The following is a 25,779-nucleotide window of genomic DNA, read 5'->3' as shown; positions in this document are numbered from 1 at the left end:
TGCCAGCATCAACACAAACATCAGGTTGGGAAGGGCCTCCCAGAGCCAGCTGCTTATGACATCTGGGATGAGAGACAGGGAACTCCTAACCATTTCTTCAGTGCTGTGTGGACACTGCTCTTGGGGCCCCAACTGTCCACTGGGGCCTCCAAAAACCCTCAGTTCTTGATTTCCAAAGGACTTTTCACTCATGATGCCTTCCCATCATCCTCAAGGAGGCATGGCAGGGGTAAATGTCTATACTTACAGTAGACACTGGGGAAACTGAGTCAAGGAGGTACAGAGCAGTTTAATTTAGCCCATACTGGGCCCAGGAAACAAGGAAGAGGTGTGACTGGAATCCACTCACAGTGTGAGATCACGGCCCTCCCCAGGGTTGGCGCAAGTGGGAGGAGGTGCCTACCACCCCCCACCTCCAGCTTCTATTGTGCGGGGCTTCCTCCTTCCAGTCATCCCTAGCAACGCTCAATGGGCTTGTCGCCATGACGCCGGTCTGTGGCCAGCACAGGGAAACAGGAGAAGGCGAACAAATGGGGGACCCCTGAGCCATAGACTGCTGTGGAGTGGAGGAACGTCAGGGTTGGGAGACCACGAGACTCATCAAGCTCACCCCCCACCTGCCCCAAAGAAGAGAAAGGCCTGCCCAACAGTGACATAAGCAGTCAGTGGCCTGGCCAGAATTAGAACAGGCTTTCAACCATAGTTGCTGTGAAGTAATGTGGGGTGAAGACATCTTTGGCTGGCAGATGTTCTCTTTACCTCGCTCCAGAGGCCTTTGGGGATCAGACCCTCCGGGTGTAGACAGACTGCTCCCTCCCACACTACCATCCAAGGGCCACAGACTTGCAGTGGCTCAGAGATGACAGAGGGCACACCGCCCAGAAAGAGGCCAACCATCCTTGGCATGACCAGGACCCTCAAAGACATCATCATCATCATCTCATCATCATCATCATCCTTATTCTGGGCCTTATTCTTTACTCCCCCTGCTGACAACACTCCAGCTGTCCACAGGAACCTCACGAGGCCTCACAGCACCTCATGGGGACACCATATTTTCTGTCCCCCTCACACAGATGAGAGCACTGGGACTTGGATGAGGGGGACCTCTCCCATCACTCAGTGACTCAGGGCACAGCCAGGACTTAGATCCAGGGACCAGGGCTCCTCTTGCTCTCCCTCACCCCAACCTGCACCCCTGCAGGTGTGTGACAGGAGCTCCCCACCAGACTCTGGAGCACCTGGTTTCGATGGGCCTTTGGGGATGGTCCCTGAGAGTCACTGGGGGTGGGGCTTTGCTGTGGGGTTCCAGACTCCGCAGGTGGTTGCTTGGGGGTGGGGAGGGCAGGAAAGAGTGCTGCAGCTCTAACTATACTGAGCTAGGAGGGAGAAGAGGGGGAGGGGAAGGTTAGAGTTCTCAGCCAGCCTGGATTTAGATTTCAAAGGCCCATCCTGAAAATCAAGCAGCGTTGCACCAGAATATCTGTTCCTGCACCACGGGGCTATGGATAAGCGGCTGGGAGCGCTAACACCAGCAGAATTGCGGCCCATGCCCTGGACTGGCATTCAAAGCCTTCATGCCTCCACTCCCTCTACCCTCCAGTGGGCACATCACTGGTCCAATTTTTTTAAAAATTTATTTATGATAGGCACACAGTGAGAGAGCGAGAGAGAGAGAGAGGCAGAGACACAGGCAGAGGGAGAAGCAGGCTCCACGCTCCGAGAGCCCGACGTGGGATTCGATCCCGGATCTCCAGGATCGCGCCCTGGGCCAAAGGCAGGCACTAAACCGCTGCGCCACCCAGCGATCGCTCACTGGTCCAATTTTATAAGGCCCTATACAACAACACTTCCTCTGGGAAGTCTTCCCAGCTTACTTTCCCTCCTCTTGGAATCAACCTACTCCCATGTGTCTTATAATCTTGACTGTGCTATTTCACTTAAGAGCAATTATCAGAGAGCTCTTTTCAAGAGTCTCTTTGTCTCTCTGTCTCTGTCTCTGTCTCTCTCTCTCTCTCTCTCTCTCTCTCTCTCTCGGCACCTGGGTGGCTCAGGTGGTTAAGCATTCGACTCTTGATTTCAGCTCAGGTCATGATTGATCTCAGGGTTGTGAGATCGAGCCCTGCGTTGGGCTCTACTCTGGGCGTGAGCTTGCTTGGGATTCTCTCTCTCCCTCTGCCTTCTGCCCATTAGTGCACTAAGTAAATAAAATCTTAAAAAAAAAAGTGTCTTTCTCTCTTTCCCTCTAGAACAGAAGCCCTGGGACGGCTCAGGTGTTCCGCATGTTTGAAGAGCTTGTTTCCAGTAAGAAGAGGGCAATCCTCTCACCAACCCAATAAGAGGTAAGCCTGGGCAGGAAACAGACCAGTAAGCAGCTGGAGGTTTCCTGTAAGAGAGGGAGGGGGATCAGGAGTGGTTGCACCTCTGGTCCTCTCTGAGATGAAGGGTCCTCCTCAGGCAGGTGGACCATCATGCCTCTCGGCCGCCTAGGCCTATCCCTGCAGAGGCGGAGAAATCCTAGAGCAAGGGCCAAGAGCTCTCAGCCAGCAGAGGCCATTCTGTGCTCTGGCTTTCTGAGGGACCCTGGGCAAGTATTTTTTCCTTTCTGGGCCAGTCATCCTCCACCCCTAAGCAGCAGGGGAGCAGAGGGGAGGGGAGGGCTGGACTCCAACAGAAAGCCCTGCAGCTGGGGAGCTCTGGAGCATGCAGATGGCCAGAGGAGTATCCACTCTACTCTCTCTTCCCTCCTCCTCCTCGTAGCCAAACCCTGAGTGACGGCCAGGCACGGCCCACTTTCTCTCTCTCCCAGCACCAAAACCACCCTGACACAGGGTTATTAACTCCTTGCCCCTGGGCCTCAGGGCAAGGTCTCAGAATACCAACGGGTCTCACTGGGGACTGAGAATGTAGACCTGAGTTTCTACATTCCCAGCTTCTACTTCCTCAGCCCAGAGGGGAGGCTCTATTTGGAACCCTCCCTGAGGCTCATGCCCTCATACCACACAAATATGACTCTACCGCTTCAAGACCTTCAAGAATCACTCCCACCTCCCCCCAGGAAGCTTTCCAGGAATGTCCCAGTGCCCACCAAGCCCCTCTTTCCAATCCCTGACTGTTGGTTTGGGTGAGTCTGGTCTTGAAGTAGCCTGGGGTTCTCTGAAGGGAGGGCTCAGCCCTTCCTATTACCAGGTCCCCTCAGTGCTGAAGAGGGGATTTCTGCACAGACAGACCCCATGGGAAGATACCTCTGGCTGGGGACCCCTCAGTTTGTGTTTCCAACACAGACAGTGCTTCAGCATGTTTCTAAAGTGGGGTTCTGAGAAGTAGGCACCCCCAGACCTCTCCAAGGGGTTAGGTCAGGTGGGGTGTCTTTTTTTCCCCTGGTCCCGGCAGATGCCTCAGTACACATGAGCCCAGTAGTTGCCAACAGGATATGGGGAGGGGGGAGCCTGAGAGCCAGAGACTGAGGCTGAACTGCGCTGGGCTTAGTAATTCCGCAGGAGGAAAATGAGCCATGTCCAGGAGGGAGCAGGACTTCCCCTTGCAGCCAGGAGGGCTGCAGGAGTGGGTGGGAGGAGGTGCCTGGCAGGAGGAGGTGCTGGGGCAGGCGGGATCAAATGAGGGATGGGAGGAGGGAGAGACGGAAGGATTGAGGGAGGAGGGAGGGGAGGGGAGGGAGAGGGGGAAGGGAGAAATGGAGGGAGGAAGACAGCTGGAGAAGAGGAATGAGGGAGGGCAGGAGGGAGAGAGCCGCAGATAGAAAACAAGAGAGAAGCTGGACAGAGACAGACACGTAGAAGGAAACAGAAAATACATCCAAAGACAAGGAGGGAGCCATACAGAGAGACAGACAGAGACAGACACGGGGACGCACAGACAGGCACACGCAGACATGGGCTCAGAGCCTGCACAGGGGAGTGGGAGGCGGGAGGAAATGGAGTATATTGCCTACTCTGGATTCATCCATTTCCCTTCTCCTTGCAGACGGGGAGACTGAGGCTCAGGAAGGGGATCAGACTTGCTCCAGACATTATGATAGTTTTTTTTTTTTTTTTCATTATGATAGTTTTGGAGTGGCCCAGAATTTGCACCTGCATCCTCTATGGGCTCAGAGAAACCTGGGGGGAGGCAGATGCCCCCTCCTGTCCCGGAACTGCCAAGTCCTCAGCTTCCAGGTCCCCACCCAGAGTGTGTGACCTAGAGCCCCCCACATTTTCCCACCCTGTCAGATGCACTTGCCCCCACTAGGGGCCTGAGTGAGCTGGGGGGGGGGCGGTCCCTAAAGTGGAGACAGGCAGAAAGCCTCCTGGCAGCCACTGCAAGAAAGCTCCGGCACCCTGGGCGGTGTGGGCAGCAGGACTGTGGCCCATCCATTAGCCAGGTCTGACTCAGGGGGACTGAGGTCCCCTCACTGGGCCAGCTCTGCCCTGAGCCCTTGGCTGGGGGCCCCAGACCCAGTTCTCCAGCCCTCTTAGTGATTCCACAACTCCTTGATATCCTTGCAGCTAACCCCTTCTCTGTTGAAGCCAGCACACTTGCTTTCTGAGAGTCAGAATCCCTACTCTGTCACAAGCTGTGTGACTTTCAGAAAGTCAATTTTTCTCTGTGCCTCCATTTCCCCACGTGCAATAGGAGGACAAATACCACGTCTCCATTAAACGGTCAGCGCGCTGATCAATGCGTTAATGCAGGTCAAAGGACAGCACAGACACAGGGAGCCTGGGCCAGAGAAGCGTGGGTGGTGGGGAGAGCCTGGAGGGAACTTGGACACACTGACATTGATCGTGGTTTTGCAGGGACGAGCGTGTGTGGTCATGGACAAGTCCCAACCCTTCCCTTGCCTGTCCTGCATCTGGAAATAGTCTCTATTGGTGGATGGAACTTATCAAGGCTCTGAAGGCCTCCAAACCTGCCCCCTGCGGCAGCTAGCTGACCACGCACGGCACCGAAGAATGCCTTGCCCCTAGCAGGAGGCGCTCCGGGGCTTTCCCCTTGCAGCCAACTGCGTGCTGGATGGACATCTGCCCTCAGACGTCCCTTTCATTTCCCTAGGGACGACATATCCCCACCTATGCTCAGCATTTTCCAGGTGTCATCCCGGACTCCTCCCGTGTCCCCATCCCATCCCAGTCCTGTGCATTCCATGTACCCAAGGTCTCCTGCATCTGTCCCCTCCTTGGCCCCCCCCCTCTCCCCCGCCCCCCATCTCCATTTGCCTTGGGTCAGGAGCAGTAGCCTCCTAACCCCTCCTCCTGTCTGTAGAGGCCCTGCGCCCCAAAGCTGAACCCCTCTGCCCCAGGCTCCCTCCCGCACGGAGGCGAGGTCCTCGGCAATGCCCTGCTCCATCTGACCAACATCCACCCGTGTGCTCTCATCTGTTTCTTTCTCCTCCTACGTGCCCTGCAACATTCACCAGTCCCGAGCCACAAAGCACGATTCCATCTTCTCCCATATGCCTGTTAACACTTTCACCTGTCCCCACCTAAAATCCCACCTGTCCCCAGAAGTCCAGCTCAGGGGGCTCAGCCCCGCCCTCCATCCTGCAGGGTGGAGGCACGAGTCCTTCTTCTGTCCCTTTAAACTATCCCCAAGGGCAGCCCGGTGGCTCAGCGGTTTAGCGCCACCTTCAGCCCAGGGTGTGATCCTGGGGACCAGGGATGGAGTCCTATGTCGGGCTCCCTGCGTGGAGCCTGCTTCTCCCTCTGCCTGTGTCTCTGCCTCAGTGTGTGTGTGTCTCTCATGAATATATAAAATATCTTTTTAAAAAAAACTATCCCTAAGCAGAGTCTCTTCTGGAGACAGTATTGCCCTGTGATTAAGAGTGAGGGCTGTGGATTCCCGAGCCTCAGTTTTCCTGTCCGTGATATGGGCATAAAAGCAGTATATATCTCAGGAGGTGGGGATGAGTGGGACCACGTGTGCAAGGCTCTCTCCGTGGCAGCTGGCACCCGGACTATGATCCACGCTTGGTAGCTTTGTGGCAGATTCTCTGTGCTCAGCTGAGTGGAAGAAAGTTCACGGGCCTAACGACTTGGGCTATCTAGCCCCGGGAATGCGGCCCTCTAAAGAATGAGGCTTCAGTGGGGGTTTGGCTGTAGCAGAGCAAAACTGGAAGAGGAGCCAGACCCTTGCTCCTTTTCCCCAAGGCTTCTCAGAGGAGCTGTCTTCCTCTCTGCGTGCTCCCACCAAAAAGACAAACAGGGCGAGAGGAAGCAGTGGCCAGGAGGAGGCAGGGCAGGGGGAACAATCACCACATTTCCGCTGCCATTAGCTTCTCTGCTCTTCCCACCTGAGTTGGCCGCACTGGCTAATGGCAGTGCTCCCAGCACCCCATGCTCCTGTTCCCCAGCAGCTATAGTGTGGGCAGCACTTTGGTCTAAATGAAGAAAATTGCTCATTAGATACCAGGAGTTAATTGGCACTATATTTGCCAACCTCAGTGGCGCCCTGACCTCAGCCTCTCGCTTGATATGACATGATTTGGTATGTGCTCCAGCACCGCCTTTGGGAAGTCTTCCCTGTCTCGCCTGACCCCTTCCCCCAGCCTACAACCCCCTTGCTCTCCTGCATCGGGGCATTCATCACTCTGTACTTCTCTTGTCTCTTGCAATCATGAGCCAGAGGGCCTCAATGACAGTGGGGTGGCTGGCACATAGTAGCTGATTAATAAACTGATTAAAGAAACACTGTGCTCTGCTCTGAAGAAGAGACCCAGGCCCTGCCTTCGGGGAGCTCCAGGTTGGTGGGGAGAACAGGAGGCTGAGGTAGGAACCAGAGCAGAGTTCCCTTAGGTCCACGGCTATGGGGTTGAGATGCCTCATCACCTCACTTGGCCCTTTGTCCCCAGGCCCAGTCTGAACCAGAGATCCTATAATCTTGTGATCCAGCTCACGGGACCCTAAAAGTGAAGTTTTGTAATCTCAGGCCTGGAAAGGAGCATGGAAACCATTCCTTCTGCTTTTCCACGTCCTGGATCAGGGACCTCACTTCCTCCCAGAGAGATCTGTTTTAATCTAAGCACATCCTCAGATAATGCAGAAATCTTCCTCAGCCGCTCTCCTACCTCTACCACCCACTTCAATAGGAGCACCTCTGCTGCTGGACTCCTCAGAGCAGGGCTCTTCCCCGGGCTCACAGGAGTCCTCCACTGATGCAGACAAGGGAGTGCTGCTTAGCATCAGATGCAGGCACAGCTATTTTGCTCTCTAACCATCACTTTTAATGAAAGCCTCAGCTCTGAGAGTTTGGACAGGTGTGTGTGTGTGTGTGTGCGCGCGCGCGCGTGATGGGAGAGCTGTGCTGCTCTTCAGACACAGACCTGCCGAGAGAGGTTGCTATGATGATTCCAGGAAGAGGGGCCTCAGATAAGCAGCCCCCACCGGCCTGAGGGTCTCGGGAGGACCTCTCTCTGCTGGTGGGGTGGGGCTAGAGATGTGAGTGGCCGGTCAAGGTGGGCCAGTGCATACTGCCTCCTGTAGACTTATAAGCACCCATCAGACCTTCCACGGGGCATAGACTCTCCCCCACCCCCACCCCCACTGAATTACCCCACCTGGATGCTCTGTGACTCCGGCAGCTCCTGCTACCGCCTTCCCCAGAATGTCAAGGCAGCCAGTGATGTGCCAGGAGGAAGGAGGGCGCAGCTCTCTGGGAGATGGGGGGTGGTCCTGATTCAGACACCACGCATTACCTGGACAGTGGGAGTAACGCTGCCCAGGAGCCCTGACTCACAGCCCCGAGGGCCAGTCTGGGACATCCAGGTAGGGATGCGGTGACACCCACACGCTCTGGCCCAGAACCCTCCACGCTCTGCATGCGCCCACCCAACACAAGGGCTCACCCCATCTTTCCTGGCTCCTGCCCTCCTTCCTCTCTGGTAGAGTCTGATGGCGGCACTCACGGTGGGGGGTGGGGGGGTGGGGGGGTGGGAACGGAGCATATGCGCCCCCAACCGTGGCGTGAGTAGCATTGGTTAAACAAAGGGGTGTGGAACTTCAGGCACCCCGAGTAGAGCAGAGCGCTTTGCCCTCAAGGGAAGGCAACCCTCCCTTCTGCCCTTCGGGGCGGTCCCCGTCCGGCTGAGGTCTGGAGCGGCAGTGGGGTCGGGGACACGGGGGGCGCCCCGCGCGGAGAAGCGGCCCTTGACGCCTGCGCCCCGGGGTCGCCCTGGGGTCTCCGACGCCGGCCCGAGCCGTCCCGCTCGCTGAGCCGCTCTTCCGGGGGCGTCGGGCCGCGAGGATCGGGGGTGCGGGTGGGGGTGCGGGTGGGGGTGGGGGGCACTCACGGGTCGTGTTGTACTTGACGCCGTTGAAGTACTCGGGACACGGCCTCTCCACCAGCGCGCCCGCCGCGCTCCGGGGCCAGCACGTCCCGATCTGGTCCAGGGTCGTGTTGCAGTAGGAGTAGGGACCTGGAGCGGGGCGCAGAGGAGAGGCGCTCAGCGGGGCCGGGCGGGGCCGGGGCCGGGGCCGGGGCCGGGCGGGGCCGGGCGGGGCCGGGGCGCCTACCCTGGGGCTCTGCGGGCGGCCCCCAGCCGTCCAGGAGCAGCTCCTCGGCCAGCGCCAGGCTGCAGTTGGCCTCCAGCAGGCTGTGCAGCAGCGCCGCGTCCATCGCGCCCCGGAGCCGCGCGCCGACCCGGAGCCAGCGTGGGTGCGCGCCCGGCCCGCCCGCCCCGCAGCCTCGACCGCCGGGCGCCCCAGCGGACCCCGCCGAGAGCAGCTGCGGAGCGCGGGTCCGCTCTCGGCCGCGGCCAATGGCGGCGCCAGGGGGCGGGGCCCGGCCTCCCGCGCCCCCGCGCCCCCCCGCGCCGCGCCCCCGGGGCCCCCCGGCCCCACCCCGGCCCCGCCCGCAGTCCGCTGCGCCCGCTCGTCCGAGGATCGAGGGAGGATCGAGGATCGAGGCTCGCAGGTCCCCGGGGCCGCCAGGGGCCGCGACTGCGCTCCCGCCCCGCGCGCGCCGACGAGCCCCTGCAGCGCCCCCCACCCCGGAGCCCCAGCCCGCGGCTCGGGGCCGAGCTTCCACTCTGAGCCCGGGCGCTGGGGGCCGAGGGGCCGCGTGCCGATCCTGCTCCAGAAAGGCCCCTGTGGCCCTGTGGGACGGAAATGCATCGGAGCCGAGGGGCTTGGAGGCGGCGGGAGGCCGTGGAGCGTCTAGTGAGAGCCCGTGGCCTGGACGGGGAGCGCGGACCAGGCCGCGGGGCTGGGGGAGAGAGGCCCGAGCACAACCTGCCCCGGTGAGGGGCTGGAGAGGCCGAGTGGAAGCCCGAGGCAGGCAGAGCACCAGGTCTCCCTCTCGGGTGACTGGGGAGCGGACAGGGCTGTCATTTAATAAGGGGGGGGGGATCTAGGGGAGAAATTGGCTGGAATTATCTGGAGGACTTCAAATACCCTGGTCTTACTGCCCTGAGCTCGAGCGGGAGTAAAGTGAAAACCTGTTTCTGTTCCTTTTGATTTGGCCTGGGCGCCTGAACTGCTTTCCATGCCTGTGTGTGTGTGTGTGTGTGTGTGTGTGTGTGTGTAGGACCTACACATCTTTTTTTTTTCTTTAAGATTTTTATTTATTCATGAGAGAGACACACACAGAGAGAGAGAGAGAGAGAGGCAGAGACACAGGCAGAGGGAGAAGCAGGCTCCATGCAGGGAGCCCGATGTGGGACTCGATTCGGAGACCCCAGGATCATGCCCTGGGCCAAAGGCAGTCGCTAAACCACTGAGCCACCCAGGGATCCCGGACCTACACATCATCAGAAGGAATCTGCCCAGGCCCACTCAGGACTGCTGGCTCCATAATTTGTACTGGCTCCAGTGGGATTGCCCAAGGTGGGCCAGCTGCTCACGCCAGCTGAGTTGGGGGAGGGTCAGGGAGGGTGGGGGAGAGGTCCCGGCTCAGGAGACAGGGCCTGGGTATGTGTGGTTCACCTCAAACTCAGGCTGGGTTCTGCTCTTGCCTCTATGGCTACTCTCCCTGCATGTTACCCCAATTCTTGCCCTCTTTGGGGGGCCAAGGGTGAAATGTTCTCTGAGGCTCCTGCCAGCCTTGAGAGTCTCTGGCTCTGAGTTATGAGATGCAGAGACTGAGGAAGATGTACGAGTGTGTGTGAGTGTGTGCTGCCTGTCCCTATCTTCAGAGGGCAGGGGGAGCTGGGGCCCGGACCCAGCTGGGCTGGAGGTCCCAGGGGAATTAGTCTTGTCCTCCCCTGTGCTGGCCTCCACCGGAAACAAAGCTGCCAGAGAAGGCCGATAGCACCCTGTACTAGCACTATGCCCTAACAGACAGCGGGGAAGAGGTGGGCTGGGCTGCCTTTGTGTGCTCCCGTGTCCCCAGCCTCCATAGGAATGCTTTTGTCATTGCCAAGGCAGAGCCAGAGAGCCAGAGAGCACTGAGCCTAGGGTTGAGCCCTGGATTCTCTCCAGGGCTAGCTGACTGGCAGGTACCAGGTGCAGATCACCCAGCCAGGTCTGTCCTCTGCCTCTTGAATGGACAGTTAGAGCCCTTGGCTCAGCTCTGGGCAGCAGCAGAGGCAAAGATCCCTTGGTGTTCATAATAGCCTGTGCCAGGAGCAGGGGAGGACAAGTCGAGCCCCAGCCTCAGCTTCCGACCTCTGCATAGTCCTGTCCCCCGGTCCAGGCTGAGCCCTACCCCGCAGGGTCCCATATAGGCTAGAGTGTGACTGGCAGGGTCAGCCTATGTCTTCACTGGGAAATAGTCTCATTCATGCTCAAAGGAGGGCCCTCCACACACCGATCACAGTACAGGGGAAAAGAGAGAAACCAAGCTAAGTTATTAATGTGCTTATCATCAGAGCCACTGCACAGGGGTGGCGAGGGCCCAATGACCGGAGGCCGATGACTTCTCGCCTCACATGCAGCTTTCTGCAGAGTAGGATGGCCTGGGAGACTTGGATTGCTCCTAACGGGGAGAGCGCATGTCCAAAAGATTCCTCTGGGAAGTGACTATTCCAGTGGCAGAACCAAAGGCTGGGCCTGCACACAGACCCACAGACCCAAGGTGCCCGGGTTTCTGGGACGCAGGGCCATTTCTACATGGATCCTATTATGATGAGCGTAACTGTCTGTTGTTCTAGATGTGACACAGAGGGGACTGAAGGAGCAGCTTTGGAACAAGTTGACTTTATAGCTCACTTGAGTGTTCGTAGATAGGTAACCGAGGATGAGATTGTAGAGAGCTAAAAATGTCCTCAATTAGATTAAATCCCACTACAAATAAACAAAGTCTGGGCCAGCAAGAACGCTAACTGAGGAAGCAGTGGAGAATGGCAGGTGTCTGGGACGGAGATAGGCTTGCAGGCCAGGCACTGGGGGGAAGGTATTGGGATAGTTGTGTACCCCCAGGCCAGTGAGACAGGCTGCAAGTAGGTCTGGGGAAGCGTGACAGGTGCTGAGGAAGATAGCCATGGGTCAGGAGCAGCATGGGGTGAGGCAGGTGCCCCTGGCCCACCTCTCACGTCAGCTGCCGTGGCAGTGGATGGTTTCAGGCGAGCTTGGACACACACGGTGGTCCTTCGTGCAGAGCTGAATAGGCACGCCGAGCGTGCTGGAAACACACACTGAGTCTTGCTGTCACGTGTCTTTGCAGCATCACACACATTCTCTCAGTCATCCCACCGTCCATCACATGTCAGCTGGAAAATAGGGTTTAAGGGGACAGAGTCTGTCTCTGCCTCTCTACAGGGCTGTGCTCGGTCAGATTGAAGACACGAGGAACAGGCAGTTATGGGTCAAGGTTGTGGGGTTTACTGGGAATTATAATGGGGTTGCGGAGGGTGTGGAGTCTTGGGAGAGGACAGAGGGTGCCCCACGTTTGCCTGGTGGCGCTGGAGACAGTGCCCCCGAGCCCGACAGTCCTCCCCTACGCATCCCCCTCTACCTTGGCACAGTGGAGGATGACCAAGGGAAGATGATACTTTCAAGTTCAACCGTGGAACCAGGCAGGGTCCTCAGCAACCTTCCAAGCCCACATTCTCATTTACAGATGGACAAAGGGAACTTCCGCCTCCCACCCCCCTGGGCCACCTTCCCCTCTGCACCAGTCACACTCGGCTCCCTGTCTGTTCCACTAGGCAGATGAAGTGATTTTTCTGCAATTAAGATTACTGTATTCTTCCTCTACGAGTGACTCCCCATTGCCCTCAGGATGGAGCTCAGCTCTTATGCACTGCGAAGAACACTCTCCCAGATTCTCCGTCCTTCATGCTCTCCCTCTTGCCAACTTCAGATGCTCTTTGGACCAACTCATCATTCCCCGGAACCATTCTATACCTCTGCAGCTCTGCATGTGCTGTTCCCTCTGCTAGGAAAGCCCTTAGCCACTCTTCACTCCAGTTAGCCTAGCTGACTCCCTCTTGCCCTTCAAACGTTCAGCGTGGCCTTCCCCTCCTTTGTCTGGTCTGAGTTGGGTGGCCCTCCTAGGGGTCTCCATCTTTTGGGGCTGGTCTATGTCACACCAAGGTTGTTGGGTTTTCTACTGTCTCCTCTACCAGCCCATGGCTCTCTGAGGGCGGGGCTGGTCATGTTCACTAGCTAGTTCCCGGCACCCATCAGAAGGCTCCAGGCCTTGGCAGCAGCTCTGTCTTCCTGGCCAAGGCTCTCTTCCCATTTGACCAGCCCTGGTGTGTGTGTGTGTGTGTGTGTGTGTGTGTGTGTGTGTGTGTGTGTATAGATGTGTGCATGCATGCATGCATGCACATGTTGGATTGGGGAATTATTTTGTTTCAAGGGATCCTGGAATCCATTTGGGTCCTTATATTGCCTATGGACTGAATAAATAATGTGCATTACCATCTCTGCCCCATTAGGTGCCTCTGTGATGAAAAAAACAGAAATAATCCATTTAAAGCCTGCCTGAAGTCCCCTGTGATTATGTGTGATTCTCCTTTATCTGGACCTCAGAGGCATACAGTTTAACTGGTCATAGCCTTTGATTTATGACCACCTGTCATCATTAGCCCAAACATGGCCTAACTTCATTTTATTTTAGTTTTTTATTTATAGAAGTTCGGATGTAGTACTAAATATAAGGAATCTATCACCACATCGAAACCCAGATCCTTGCCAATCACTTACATATTTATCTAAATACTCCTTCCCCAGGGGGAACATTCTCTTAAATATTTATCATTCCGTGCTCTGAGTTTTTCAGTTTTATCATATGTATGTATGTCTAAACAACAGATTGTTTGGTTTTACTTGTTTCTGAACTTTTACATTAATCATTATGCATTTTCTTAATCAGTGGACACCTAAAATGAGATCAGTTTCGTGTGGGGATCTGAGAAACTATTCCTCAGGTCCAAGGGCATCCTAATTGCCTATGCACCCCAATTTAAGGGCATGGTGAATGAGGGATGATGTGTCCCCATGACCACTGCTAGGCAGCATCATCTGTGATATGGCAGATGCATATTTAATGACATGGAGAAGTGTTCACCCTGAGTTATAAGAGGTAAAAGCAGGTTAAAAAATTGTGGACACAGGATCATCCCAGTTTTGTGAAAAAACAACAACAACAACAAAAACATGAGGCTCTATAGATCGGTAAACTCCTGGGGGATATAAACATTATAAAAATTCCCAGGTTGTGGAATAGCGAACACTTACTGTCTTCTTCGATTTAAAAAAAATTTTTTTTCCAAAGTATATCAATGTAATGTGTCCCATTTGCAAACAGATGAATGATATTATAAGTTAAGCAGGGGAGGCCTTATATTTGGGGAAGTTGAGGAGGGGAGGGTGGGGTGCCATCCTGCCAGGGGTCACGGGGAAGGCGAGGGTCTGTGCCATGCGCTGGAGGGCAAGGCAGGAAGAAGGTGGTGGGTCTGCTGATAAACCAGTGTTGCCTCTGAGAGCAGAGGACTCTGGTGAAGGAAAGGCTGGGACCCTCTTGAAATGGGAGGGCTCCCATTTCCTGGCTCATGGGTGACATGGCCCATGCTGGGTGTTTCCATGATCTCTCATTTGAACTCCACAGTAAGCCTCTGAGACCAGTTTCTGACAGAGGAGGAAACTGAGGCTTGGGTGGTCTCCTGGGCCTGAATTGTGTCCCCCTAAATCCATCTGTCCTAACCCTCAATACCTCAGGCTGTGACCTTATACCTAATTACCTGAGATAGGTAATGAAATTAAAATGAGGACATGAGTGCCAGCCCTCATCCAGTGTGACCACAGCCCATGTAAGAAAGGAGCCTAGGGGGCAGCCCGGGGGGCTCAGCAGTTTAGTGCCGTCTTCAGCCCAGGGCCTGATCCTGGAGACCCAGGATCGAGTCCCGCGTCGGGCTCCCTGCAGGGAGCCTGCTTCTCCCTCTGCCTGTGTCTCTGCCTCTCTCTCTCTCTCTATCTCATGAATAAATAAATAAAAATCTTAAAAAAAGAAAAGAGAAAGGAGCCTAGGACACAGAGGGAAGACACGGGGAGAAGGCAGGCGGCCATCCACAAGCCAAGGAGAGAGGCCTCAGAAGAAACCAACTCTGCTGACTCCTTGATCTTGTATTTGTAGCCTCCAGGACTGTGAGAAAATACATTTCTGTGGTGTAAGCCACCCAGTCTGTGGTGCATTGCAGCAGCCCCCCAGCTAACTCAGGAGGCCTAGGTGACCCATCAGGGCCATGCTGCTTCGAGGTGGAGGAGGTAAGACCCGGGCTTGAGTCTGTCTGACCCCAGCACCTGAACTCTAGACCACTCCACTGTCAGGAAGGCAGGCAACTTGCCGGGGTCAGGCTGCATTTGGTGCTGGTTCCCACCGCTGGAAGCACCCTTACCTCCTTGTGGCCTTGGCAGCAGCTCAGATCCCCGGGCTCCCCTCCCCACCCGTCCCTCCTCCTTCCCTGCTGCTCCTGTGGGTGCGACCGAGAATGCCAGGACCCTGGGTGGGGCCTGGGGGCCTCTTGGGATCCCAGGACCGCCTACAGCTGTTCTGAGCTCTGCGGGGCTGACCCTGACTCTGAGCCAGCTGCTGGAAGACTCGAGGGTCAGGATTCAGCACCCCCCCCGCGCCCCCCCCCCCCCCCCCCCCCCCGCCCTGCCTTGCAGGTCCTTACCAGGAGGCGACACCTGTAGTCACGGCAACCAGAGAGTGCTGTCTACACCTTCTGGCTTGCTCAAGTTTCTAAGCAGGCCGGGCACCCCCTCCTTGGGCTCTAAAACACCAGCCCAGCCAGCTGCCTTTAGATGCAGGGAGCTGGGAGCTGAGGGCTGGAGGAGGACTTCCAGGCAAGAACTTCATCGTTGGTGAAGGGCCTGTGCCCCAAATGGAGAAGGGGCCAGCCCAACGACAGAGAGGAGAGCCAGGATGGGAGGCCAGTCACTATCCACAACCCCAGAGCTTGGGCTGGTCCAGGAGAGCTGTCTCCTTCCTCCTGGCCCTGAGGTCCACCCTCATCTCCTAGGGCCAGCCACCAGGTGGTGGCGGTGGACTTGCATACCTGAGAGGTTGGTGACGGTGGTGACCACACGGCAGTACTGCTCCAGCAGTGCCCACTGGGGCTGATGTATCTGCGCCTGGCTCGGCCCAGCAGCCTAGAAGATAGGAAGGATGAGGGTCAGAGGTCAGGCCCTGGCCAGCCACTGACAGCACCTGTCTGCTCCCCCAACCCTGTTCCATCACTCATCCCTTACCTCCCTTACCTCCCTTACCTCCCTTACCTCTATTGTATAGAAAGGAGAAACTGAGGAGGGAAATGCCTGGCCACGCAGCAGGATGGCAGCCTGGCCAAGCCTGGAACCCTGACCAGGCCTTAGGAGTGGTCCAGTGCAGTCTGACCTCCAAGACAGGAATCTGTGCTGCCCATCCCCTGGTCCCCAAAGCTCTCCTCCTCAGGATGAGATGTGCTCGGTTGTCCTTCTGTCGGCAAAGTCAGGTGGGTGTCCACTAGCTGTTTGTTTCCCTAACAGATATTTGTAGAATGCCTACTATGTGTCTGGCCCTGGTTGGGAGACCCATTGGGTGTCCTTGGGGTGGTCCCAGCAAGGGAGGGATCTCCTAAACTCAGAAGGCAAGGAAGGGAGGGGAGGAGCACAGACAATGTAACTCTGTTTCCCCGTTACACAGGTAAATGGGCAGTTGCAACAGAGGATGTCTCCACATGGGAGAGATACCTCACCTGGACTTGGAAAGACAGGGTAGGCTTCCTGGAAGAGGTGGCACTTTGGGGCCAAGCAGAAGAATCAGTAGGGAAAAAGGAAGGGATCATTGTGCCAATGTGGGCACTCACGGGGGAACAGACATGGTTGTGGCAGCCATGGCAATTCCATCTAAAAAATTAAAGACCATCCAGGATGCCATAACCTGGAAAAACCATGAAAACAGGTGCTGGATATAGAGGAATAAAACAAATGTGGTTTTGTTCCTGAGGGATCATCTTCTAGTGGGAAAGATGGATGGGTGACCACGTTGTTACAGCATCAACAATTTGCTGCTGCGGAAAGGAGTAGCATCTTGAAGGAGGACATGCTGATGTGGGCTTTGAAGATTGAGTAGGAGTTTGCCTAGCTGATGAGGCTGGTGCCAGGAAGAACATCCTAAGTAGAGAGCATAGCGTATGCAAAGGCAGAGAGGCTGGGGAATGCATGGTGTGAGATGGAATGAGGGCACGGCACTCCAGAATTCTAACTCTTGTCCCCCATTCCTCCCAAGGCCACCATGTTTCCTGCTCTGTGGCCAGTACGCATGTCTGAGTGCACTTGTGTGCTTGTGCATGTATAAGTGCGTATGCAAATGACTCTTGTGCCTCTCCCAACCCTGACATTCCTGATTCCAGGATTCTAGAAGGCACCACCCACTAGTGGGCAGCCCCTCCCCTCTCCCTTGTCCATCACAGGTTCCCTCCAGGGTAGCTGGGTCAATGTTTGCCCCAGAAGATCCCCAGGGCTAGAGCCCCACAGGCCTCCAACATCACCTTCCCCGCATCTGGCTCGGTCCATTTCCTGTGCTGGGGCTGGAGGCTGCTCATTCAGCCTCCACATGCTGGCCGGGAGCTCCTAGTAACTGACCCCACCTGGCCAGATGGGCAGACGCTGCCTGTGGCTCCTGGGAGGGCTTAGGGCAGCAGGGGCACCGTTCCTAGGACCAGCTGGCTCTCCCTCCCACGAGGCTGGGTACAGAGAGAGGTGCTGGGGAGAGAGGCGTGTGTCGTGTGGGTGCTTGGTGTGTGTGTAAGTTGTATGTGAGGTGTGTGCTTGTGTAGCACGTGTGGTTGAGTAGTATAGGTATAGTGTGCCCTGTGTGTGTGTGTAAGGTGTAGGGGGATATGTATTATGCAGGTGTGGCATGTGTGACTGTGTGAATAGTGTGTGTGTGTGTGTGTGTGTGTGTGTGTGTGTGTGTGTGTGAATAAAGGGCTCCCATGAGCTCTGGGCTCTTGGCCAGCATGACAGACAGACACTATGGGCCGTGGTCTTGCTGTTCACCTATCTGGGGGCTCCTGGGAGCTCCTCAGCTTCAGCTTCTTGGGCATTAGGAAGAGGAGAGGACACTCTTTAGGGACTTCCAAGAAGAATTCCGAGGCCCACCCTCAGCTGGGTGTGAGGAGTGTGGGCCCTAGGCCTGACCCATCGCACACTTCCCTTCCCTCTTCTTGCCCCTTCTTGTTTGAGAGGCAGCTAATACTGCCCTCCCCAGGGGGACAAAAGTTCCAGCAAGTCAGCATCATCAGGGGGGCACAGCAGAGGCAATGCTCAACCCAGAGGCACATGGTGTGGCCGGCGGGCCCCTTCCGTTCAGGTGGCCCTTGGCCTGGTAGATGCAAGCTCCCTCTCTCAAAGCCTCCAGCCGCCACATGGCAGCCCCATGGCTCAAGTTCATCCTTGGGCAGGCAGTCCAAGGATGAGAACCCACAGAGGGAGGGGGGTCATTCTCCGCCAGGACTCAGGCATCCCGGGGCTGTCCCTGCATCAGACGCCCCGGGCTGAGGCTGTGGCCGAGGCTCCTTGCTGAACAGAGCACTGGGGCGCGGATCGCTGTGCTCAGCCTTGATGTGTCCTGGCCAGCCCTGGGCGGCTCGGGCGCGCCCATCAGAGGAGGTTTGCCCAGATCTGGGCTCCATCTTCTGTAACTTCTCCACTGGCCCAAGAAGCTGGCACAGTAAAGATGTTCGTTCTCTTCAAGGGGCTGGTTGGGTGGACTTGACTCTGTTCAAACCCACAACACAGCCTGGAGGTGCCTATCTGGGGCAGAGCTGCCGCTGCTGCTGCTGGTGCTGGGTGGGCAGGGAGGAGGAAGAAGAGGCTGGGCTCTCTGAAAGCACACAGTGGGCCAAAGGAAAGCAGAGACAGGGCCCTGAACAGTCACACCCCGAGGCCTAGACCACGAGCTCCCAGAGCCAGTAGACTGTAAACGTCCCCATGTTTGGGGCCATAGCATGCTGCTTACTAGCTCTGTGGCCTTGGCCAAGTGACTTAACTTCTCTGAGCCTCGCTCCCCTCATGTTTAAGATGCAGATAGTACAAACCCCATAAGGTCTTGGAGCACCTGAAACAAGTTACTGTAGGTCAGGAGCCTGGCAAGTAGAAGGCATGTGTCAAATGGTGACCTCCGTCAAGGACTTTTGGAGGGGTCCCATAGGGAACTCAGAGATGGAGGTGGGGTTCAAGCCTCATTGTGGGGAGCCCCAAGGTCCAACTCAAATCCTTCTCCTCCAGAAAAGCTTCCTAGAACCCCATGTTCCCCCTTCCCCAACTCTCTAGCCAGCACGGATCCCCCTTAGCCCTCGGCACCCCTCCCAGCACTGGGCACCTTAGGATGCAGCCTGAAGCCCCCTTATGGGGCACACGGGTCAGCAGTGCCCGATGCATGCTGGGTGAGGAGACTGAGTGCTCCATGGAGGGCTGGGTGCTGGAGCTCAGTCTAAAAGGACGGAAGCTGTGTTCAAGGTAGGGGGAAGGATAAGAAGAGCAGAAAGAGGTTCCTGGGGCAGGAGCTGAGCAAACAAAGGCTGGGAGGCAGGAAAACTCAGGGCCTGTTCAGGGGGCAGCCAGCCTCTGGTCTGAGGCATTAACAGGGCAGAGGGCGGGGGGCCGGGAGAGGCTCCTTTAATGCACAGTCAGCGCTTACAATGTGCTAGACACAGCTCTAAGTGCTCCATTCAAGCCTCACAACAGCCTCTGGGGGGGCTGCAAATAACCTCATTTTATAGAAGAGGTAACCGAGGCCCAGAGAGGCAAAGTCACCTGCCAAGGCTGCATAGCAGCTAAGGGGCGGAGGCAGGACTGCACAGACAGTCTGGTAGGTTGTGGCTTGGTCAGAGACTCAGATGACTTGGTCCTGGGGGAGGAAGTGAAGGCTGTGGTCCACAGATGCTGCGCGTCTCAGTCAGTCCCAAACAGGGCGTTTGTGGGGCTCGGGAGGCCACTGTAGTAAGAGGCTGCTCTCCCCAGGACAGTGGGGCCCGCAGGCAGAGAGCTGGGCCACAGGAGGGGAGGCAGACCCAGCCAGCTGGGCAGGGCTCTACAACTGATTCTGAGGCTCCTCTCCCCATTAATCTCTCTTCTGCAGGGGACCCCTTATGCTTCCGCACCCAACTCTTGGATGTCCTAGGGGCAGAGAGCCACCCGTCACCCCTCACCTCTACCCAGGGAGACTCTAGGCCATCCACATCTGTCTGGTTCACATCTGGGTCCCCCGTTCCTGGTCCAGAGCCTGGCACACAGCAGGTGCTCAATAAGTGCTTGTTGGCTGACTGGATGGATGGATGAGGCCACAGTCCTGCACCCCTATCCCCAGGTTCTGGGCTCTTCCTGCTTGTCAGATTCCTTCTTTCTCAATTTTCACCGTGAGGCCAGCCCGGTTCCTGGTTCCAGCTTCCGCGTGCCGGGAATTGGAAGCCTTCACGTTAGAAAGGGCAGGGGAGAGGCCCTGGTGGGAGGAGGAGGCTGCAGGCCAGGGGCAGGATGCCAGCTGCCCTTCCACCTTGGGCCCTGTCCAGGCAGAAACTGTGCCCCAAGGACCAGGCAGGCCTCAAAGGTGCCACCTCCCTGGAGCCAGGGTGTCGGCCCAGCCCTAGTGCTCCCTCTTGGTCTGGCTGCAAAGCTCCGTCTAAATTTAGCCCCTGGTCTAAGCCTAGGGGATTTACGGGACCACGGGTCCTGTGGCCAGGCCGCTGGTCACCAGAGGGGGATGGGGTGAGCTCCCTTCCTGCCTCCTCCCTCTCTACCCAAGGTCAGAGAGGACTCCTCTGGGAGGGGGAGGATTCCTCCCCACTGGTTTCTAGACTAGATACTCAATTCTAACTTTTCAGGTGCTGGACTTCAAGTGAGGACCCCAAGGGCCCTAGCAGCTTCCCCTGGGTCCTCCCATCCTTGAGGGCTCCAGCAGGTGCCTCTTCCGAAGATACCCACTCTCCCAACCACTTCTAACAGCCAACAACTCACCTGGAGAAACTTCTAGGCCCCTCCTTATCGTGTGCTCTTTCTCATCTTTGGCAGCCTGTGGCTCTCTCTTCTCCGTGCCTCCCCCTTGCCTGTGCCAAGCCCTGGGCCCTCTCACAGATGTCTGAGGATGGGGGAAGCACTGGAGGGGAGAGGCCCAGGAAAGCGGGGAGGGACTTGCCAGCAAGAGGCCCTAGAACAGGTCACTAGGTCTAAAATTACCTCCTTAATTATCGATTCATCTAATGTCCAGTTGACCTAAAAGTCACTGCATTCTGATTTGTCGTGGTATTTGTCTGCGTATCCCAAGCAAATTTTTATAAAGGGAAGAAAATCTGGAGTCAGGCTGCTTGGTTTAAATCCTGACCCTGCCACTACCAGATGAGTGACCTTGGGCAAATGACCTCGCCTCAGCTTCCCAATCCATAAAATGGGTGTAATGATGGTCTTATCCTCTGGAGGTATTCTGAAGCTTAAAATACACAATGCGTATCAGTGCGTACAACAGTGCTGAGCATGCGGTAAACCCCACGTAGATGCTAAATAGAATAAAGAAAATAAGCTTATTGAATAATTATCCTTCCCTCTGGTGGATCTGAAATGACATCCTAAAAAAATTAGAATTTTGAATAAAGTGATTTTTGACAAACTGGCTGAGGACTCCTAATAATGGCTAAAATCAAATAAAGTAGAAAGTAACAGCTAAGAGGGTAGAGAATAGTTTTATAATTCGTAAAGTGCTGTAAATTTAAGACTTATCATGAATACAAAAGCAAGTTAGCAATGTTCTCAGACAAAATGGTTTTCTAAAAAGTACATAAACATCAACAAAGTGGCAAAAAACAGACTAAATTAGATGATTGGCTTAGCCAACTACTCAGAAAGTAGTTGAATTTTTAGGAAAAGTCATTAGATGTATTAGCTTCTGGCACATGGCCCTGGAGCCCCCTGCCCACGAGCTGCAGACCCTGGGTGTGTGGGGAAGGGGTGCAGGACCTTGGCCTTGGTCTGGGGAGGGCTGTGCAGCAGGGAGGGACCTGCTGCAGGGAGGCTTCTGGAACCGGGGACTTCTCTGCTGCTGGGCCTTCTCCCACAGATGGCCCCACCGGAGGGCGGGACCTGGAGCAAGAGGCCACAGAGGGGCTGTGCTGAGACCCTGGAGGCGGGGTGACAGTATTTTGTTGCCTAAAGGTCCCAGAGGCTGGACTCCACCAAGAGGGGCTGATAGAGTTGTGGGGTCCTCACAGAGGGGAAGGTAAGTAGCTCACAGGGTTAGACTGGGGAGGTGTAGAATCCAGGGGCCATGTTACTTAGCCTCACCCAACGTGTTTCCTCTTGCGAAGAGCTGCTCATCTCCCACCCTGAGCCCAGCGCCTAGTGCACGAGACAGGCTTCATGATTCCATGCTGCCTCCTGAAAACCACTTCCCAAAGGCCTCGGAGGACAATGGGGAGCACCAAGGTCAAAGCTCAGCTCCCCTGGGCTCTTGCAGTGCAGGCCGGGTCAGGGTGTCCTCCCCATAAATCACTAGCTGGAATCCCATAATGGCAAATCAGGGCAGGCCTCTCCCCTATCCAGGAAGCTCCCAGAGCTCCCCGTGCTTTCGGGACAGAAATCTGATCCCCCTGGGGTCCACCAGACCCCCCAAAGCTTGGCACCATCTCTTCTCAGGGTTGGGGCTTGTCCTGGGCCTTCCCCCACTGTTTGCTCTCCCCGCGGCTCTCCTCCAGGGCCACCCTGTCCCTACCCCTGTCCTATCCACCTCCCAGCAGAATTTTTCAGAACCTGCACATACTTTTCTCAGTTCCAGAGACCAGAGTTTGTAAATGCATGTTCAATGCTTCACCATTATTTTCTTCCTGCAGGGCCTCCTCCTAGGCCATCAACTCTATAGGGCAGGAGCCATGGGCCAGTGTTTTCCCCCTTAGGTCCCTACTGCTTAACGGTCCTCCTTAAATGCCAGTTCAATCAGCAAGAGGGCTGGAAGCCAGGCCCTTCCTGCGGTGCCTGCCCTCCCCACCGCCTGCTCCGGTCCCATGTTCTCTTTTCACGGGGAGCAGAAATCTCGAGTAGTTGGATGAGGACCCAGAAATAAATGCCATTACCACAAGGAAGCCTGCACTTCAGGGCCAGAGAGATCACAGTTCAGATCCTCTCCGGGTGGTTACTTACAATCAGTCTTCAGTCTCAGGCTGGGCTCTCCTGGGGTAGGGTCTGGTGGGCTCTAAGGGGATGCAGACTGCTGCCTCTGAGGTTCCCGGTTCTGACACCCCCGGAAGCCAAGGGACCCTCTCTCAGGCCAACCCCATCCCTAACTCGGCCTGGCTCTGGGGCAGCCGCCAGAAGCCCTCGCTGGCTCACCAGCTTATACAGTTGGCATCATGGCCCCCGAAGGGACGGTTGGGGGCAACCCGGCCTAACATCTGGCTCCCTTGGATGGCATGTGTCTTGAGAATGAGTGACAGGAAGCAAAGAAAGCTCAAAGCTCAGGGCTTTTGGGACCGCAGGTGGTAGTGAACCCACTCCACAACCTCTACTCATCCCAAGTACAGCCTTCAATGTCATTAAAGGGTCGTGGCAGGTGTCAGGGCCTATAGGGGGCAGTGACTGCCCCCTCTTCGACCTGACTGGACCCTGGGGAGGGCAGCGCCCCCACTGCCGTCATGCTCTGTCTATAGTGCCTGGCACGAAAGCATAGCTGAAGGTACGACTGTTGACTGCGCCAGGCACAGTGCTGAGAGCTTTCCTTACATCATCTCAGCCATTGCTCATGACAGCTCTATCCGGTAACAAGCACTGATGTCACCTGCCTTTTACTGACAAGAAAACTGAGGATCAGAAAATGTGAGTAAAATATATCCGAGGTCACATGACAAGCCGCAAAGCAGGGATTTGAGTCAGGTGTGCCGGCAAAGCCACTTTGCCACACTCAGTGGATGCTCACTGTCTATCTGTTGAATGAGTGTTAAATGAGCCGTCTGCGTTGACACGAGCACGTCGAGGCCCAGGAAAGGGTCCCAGAGGCTGGTGTGTGGTAGCGTCGGGACAAGACCAAGTTGCCTGGCTTCTAGCCTGGTTCTTCTCCCCTGAATTGTGCAGCCTCTGGCCCCTCTTGCCTCTCTGAACCCTTTTAACATTGTCACACTTCATGAGAAGTGTGACCTGGAACAGATGTCCCTCCTTCTCTGAGCTTCTGGAAGATGGGGAGAGGGTTAGAGGTGGGTTCCTCCTGCACCTGTTTCTGGGAACCATTCCCTCCCACCCTCACCCTCACTCTTTCTATATAGTTTCCATCCATCCTCCACCCAGGTATCCACCTGCACATCTTGACTCTAGCCATAGGGCGGGGGTGGGGGCCTGCCCACAGTCTCTGGAACCCCTGAGCTAGGCTGATCCTCCCTGGGCCTCCTCCGTCCCATTGCTCGATTGGAACTGGGATTGCCTGGTTTAAGGCACTGAGAGGAAGGTAGCGGCAGGGTGGTAGATGATGGGGATGGGCACGTCTGTCTCTGGTGTTCCCTTTTGGGGGTGGGACGAGGGAGGGCGTGATGGGGAGATGGAGAGGGGTCCACGGGGGAGGGGACCAAGCGGACATGGGATAGGGAATTTCTGGAGCTGAGGAGGGGCAGGTCCTAGACGCTCGCTGGGGATTCGGTCACAAGGCTGCGCTCAGCCCTAAGGGGCTCCAGGTCCCATCCTAGCTGGTGTCAGGTTCCTGTCCCCTCTCCTGCCTCCCTCATCCCGACAGGAGCTCCATCCCACACGCGGATCCCCGACCTCAACACGGCCACCAAGTCCCGAGACGTCGCTCACCCAGCTCCTAACCCAGCCCTGGGACCCGCCTCCCCGAGCTCCCGGCTGGGGGGGGGCGCCCCACACCGACCCCCACCGCCCGCACTTACCCTGAGCAGCGGCGGAAGGAGGCAGAGCAAGCCGAGGACCGGGTGCGCGGCGTGGAGGAGGCGCGCGGGACCCCCGGGACCCCCCATGCCCGGCGGCCGGGAAGGCGCCCCCCCCCGCGCCCCCGGCGCCCCCCTCCCCCCCACGGCGCGCAGGGGCCCTCGGTGCGCACCCCGCAGCCCAGGTGAGGCGCGCCGGCCCTTGTCCCCGCGCCCCGGCCCGCGGCTGACCCCGCCCCGAGCCCGCCCCTCCAGGTTATTTATAGCAGGTGCTGGGCCGCGGGCGGCGGGGCGGCGGGGCGGCGGGGCGGCGGGGCGGCCTCTGGGTCCACCTGCCCACCTGGGGTCAATGCCTTTTATCAGCCCCCCCCCTTCTTCTTCCTTCTTTCTTCTTTCTTCTTTCTTTTCTTCTCCTCCTCCTTCTTCTCCTCCTCCTTCTTCTCCTCCTCCTTCTCCTCCTTCTCCTCCTCCTTCTTCTCCTTCTTTTCCATCTTCTTCTCCTTCTCCTCCTCCTTCTTCTCCTTCTCCTTCTCCTTCTCCTCCTTCTCCTCCTTCTCCTCCTCCTCCTCCTCCTCCTCCTCCTCCTCCTCCTCCTCCTCCTCCTCCTCCTCCTCCTCCTCCTTCTTCTTCTTCTCCTTCTTCTTCTTCTTCTTCTTCTTCTTCTTCTTCTTCTTCTTCTTCTTCTTCTTCTTTCCCTTCTCCTCCTCCTCTTTCTTCTCCTCCTTCTCCTTCTCCTTCTACTCCTTCTTATTCTCCTTCCCCTTCCCCTTCCCCTTCCCCTTCCCCTTCCCCTTCCCCTTCCCCTTCTCCTTCTTCTCCTTCTCCTTCTTCTCGGTCTGTAGCTCCCCAACTTGGAAAGTGAGGAATGGAGAAAGGGAGGAGGGGGCCCCCGGGGCTGGCGCGCGGGCCCACAGCGCAGGGTGGCTTAGGTGGGTCTGTCGGGGCCTGAAGGCATCTTCTGATTATCTGTGGAGTTGTGCCAGGCTCCAGGGACTAGTGGGATGATTGAAATTCGAGCCTGGAGTCTGGATTAAATCATAGGGCTGTATCAGTGTTGAACTTCCTGATTTTGGTAACCCCACGGTGGGTAAAAGAATATCCTTGCTTTCTGCAAGTAAGCATCTAGGGATAAATGGCAAATTGTTTCTGACTTATGTTCAAATAGTTCAGAAATACACACAGAGCATTAAAGCAATGTGTAAATTATTGGTAAATGTAGGCAATGGGTCTGTGGTATACTTCTGATCGTTTTTTTTTTTAAGATTTTATTTATTTATTCATGAGACACACACACACACACACACACACACACACACACACACACACACACAGGCAGAGACACAGGCAGAGGGAGAAGGAGGTTCCATGCAGGGAACCTGAGTGGGACTCGATCCCGGGTCTCCAGGATCACACCCTGGGCTGAAGGCGGCGCTAAACCACTGAACCACCCAGGGGCCCCTATATGTGATCATTCTTTTGCCTTTTCTGTAAATGTGAAATAAAAT

General features: G+C 56.4%; 1 protein-coding gene and 1 long non-coding RNA gene across 6 annotated transcripts in view; one reads left to right on the top strand and one right to left on the bottom strand.

Moving 5' to 3' along the window:
* Nucleotides 1-24,386, bottom strand: part of CRHR2 (corticotropin releasing hormone receptor 2) — a 47,392-nt gene extending 23,006 nt beyond the window's left edge. For 3 of the 5 annotated variants that reach the window (XM_072783597.1, XM_072783601.1, XM_072783598.1), the window contains exons 1-3: nt 24,278-24,386; nt 15,437-15,530; nt 8,285-8,410 (exon numbers count right to left, since the gene is read on the bottom strand). In XM_072783597.1, coding sequence (XP_072639698.1) covers nt 8,285-8,410; nt 15,437-15,530; nt 24,278-24,364 — 307 coding nt within the window. In that variant the 5' untranslated portion in view covers nt 24,365-24,386. Of the gene's footprint in view, nt 1-8,284; nt 8,411-8,507; nt 8,650-15,436; nt 15,531-24,277 lie in introns of those variants that run through there. The other 2 variants (XM_072783599.1, XM_072783600.1) reach the window with 1 other exon arrangement.
* Nucleotides 480-6,642, top strand: LOC140608738 (uncharacterized). Its single transcript, XR_012010714.1, has 3 exons — nt 480-1,204; nt 2,250-2,342; nt 4,797-6,642. It is a non-coding gene; the product is annotated as an uncharacterized lncRNA (long non-coding RNA).
* Nucleotides 24,387-25,779: the final 1,393 nt, after the last annotated feature.

This window comes from Canis lupus, chromosome 18, assembly GCF_048164855.1.
Source record: "Canis lupus baileyi chromosome 18, mCanLup2.hap1, whole genome shotgun sequence".
Classification (NCBI taxonomy): Eukaryota; Metazoa; Chordata; class Mammalia; order Carnivora; family Canidae; genus Canis; species Canis lupus.
Note: the sequence above shows the minus strand (reverse complement) of the source record. Positions and strands in the feature narration are given on the sequence as shown.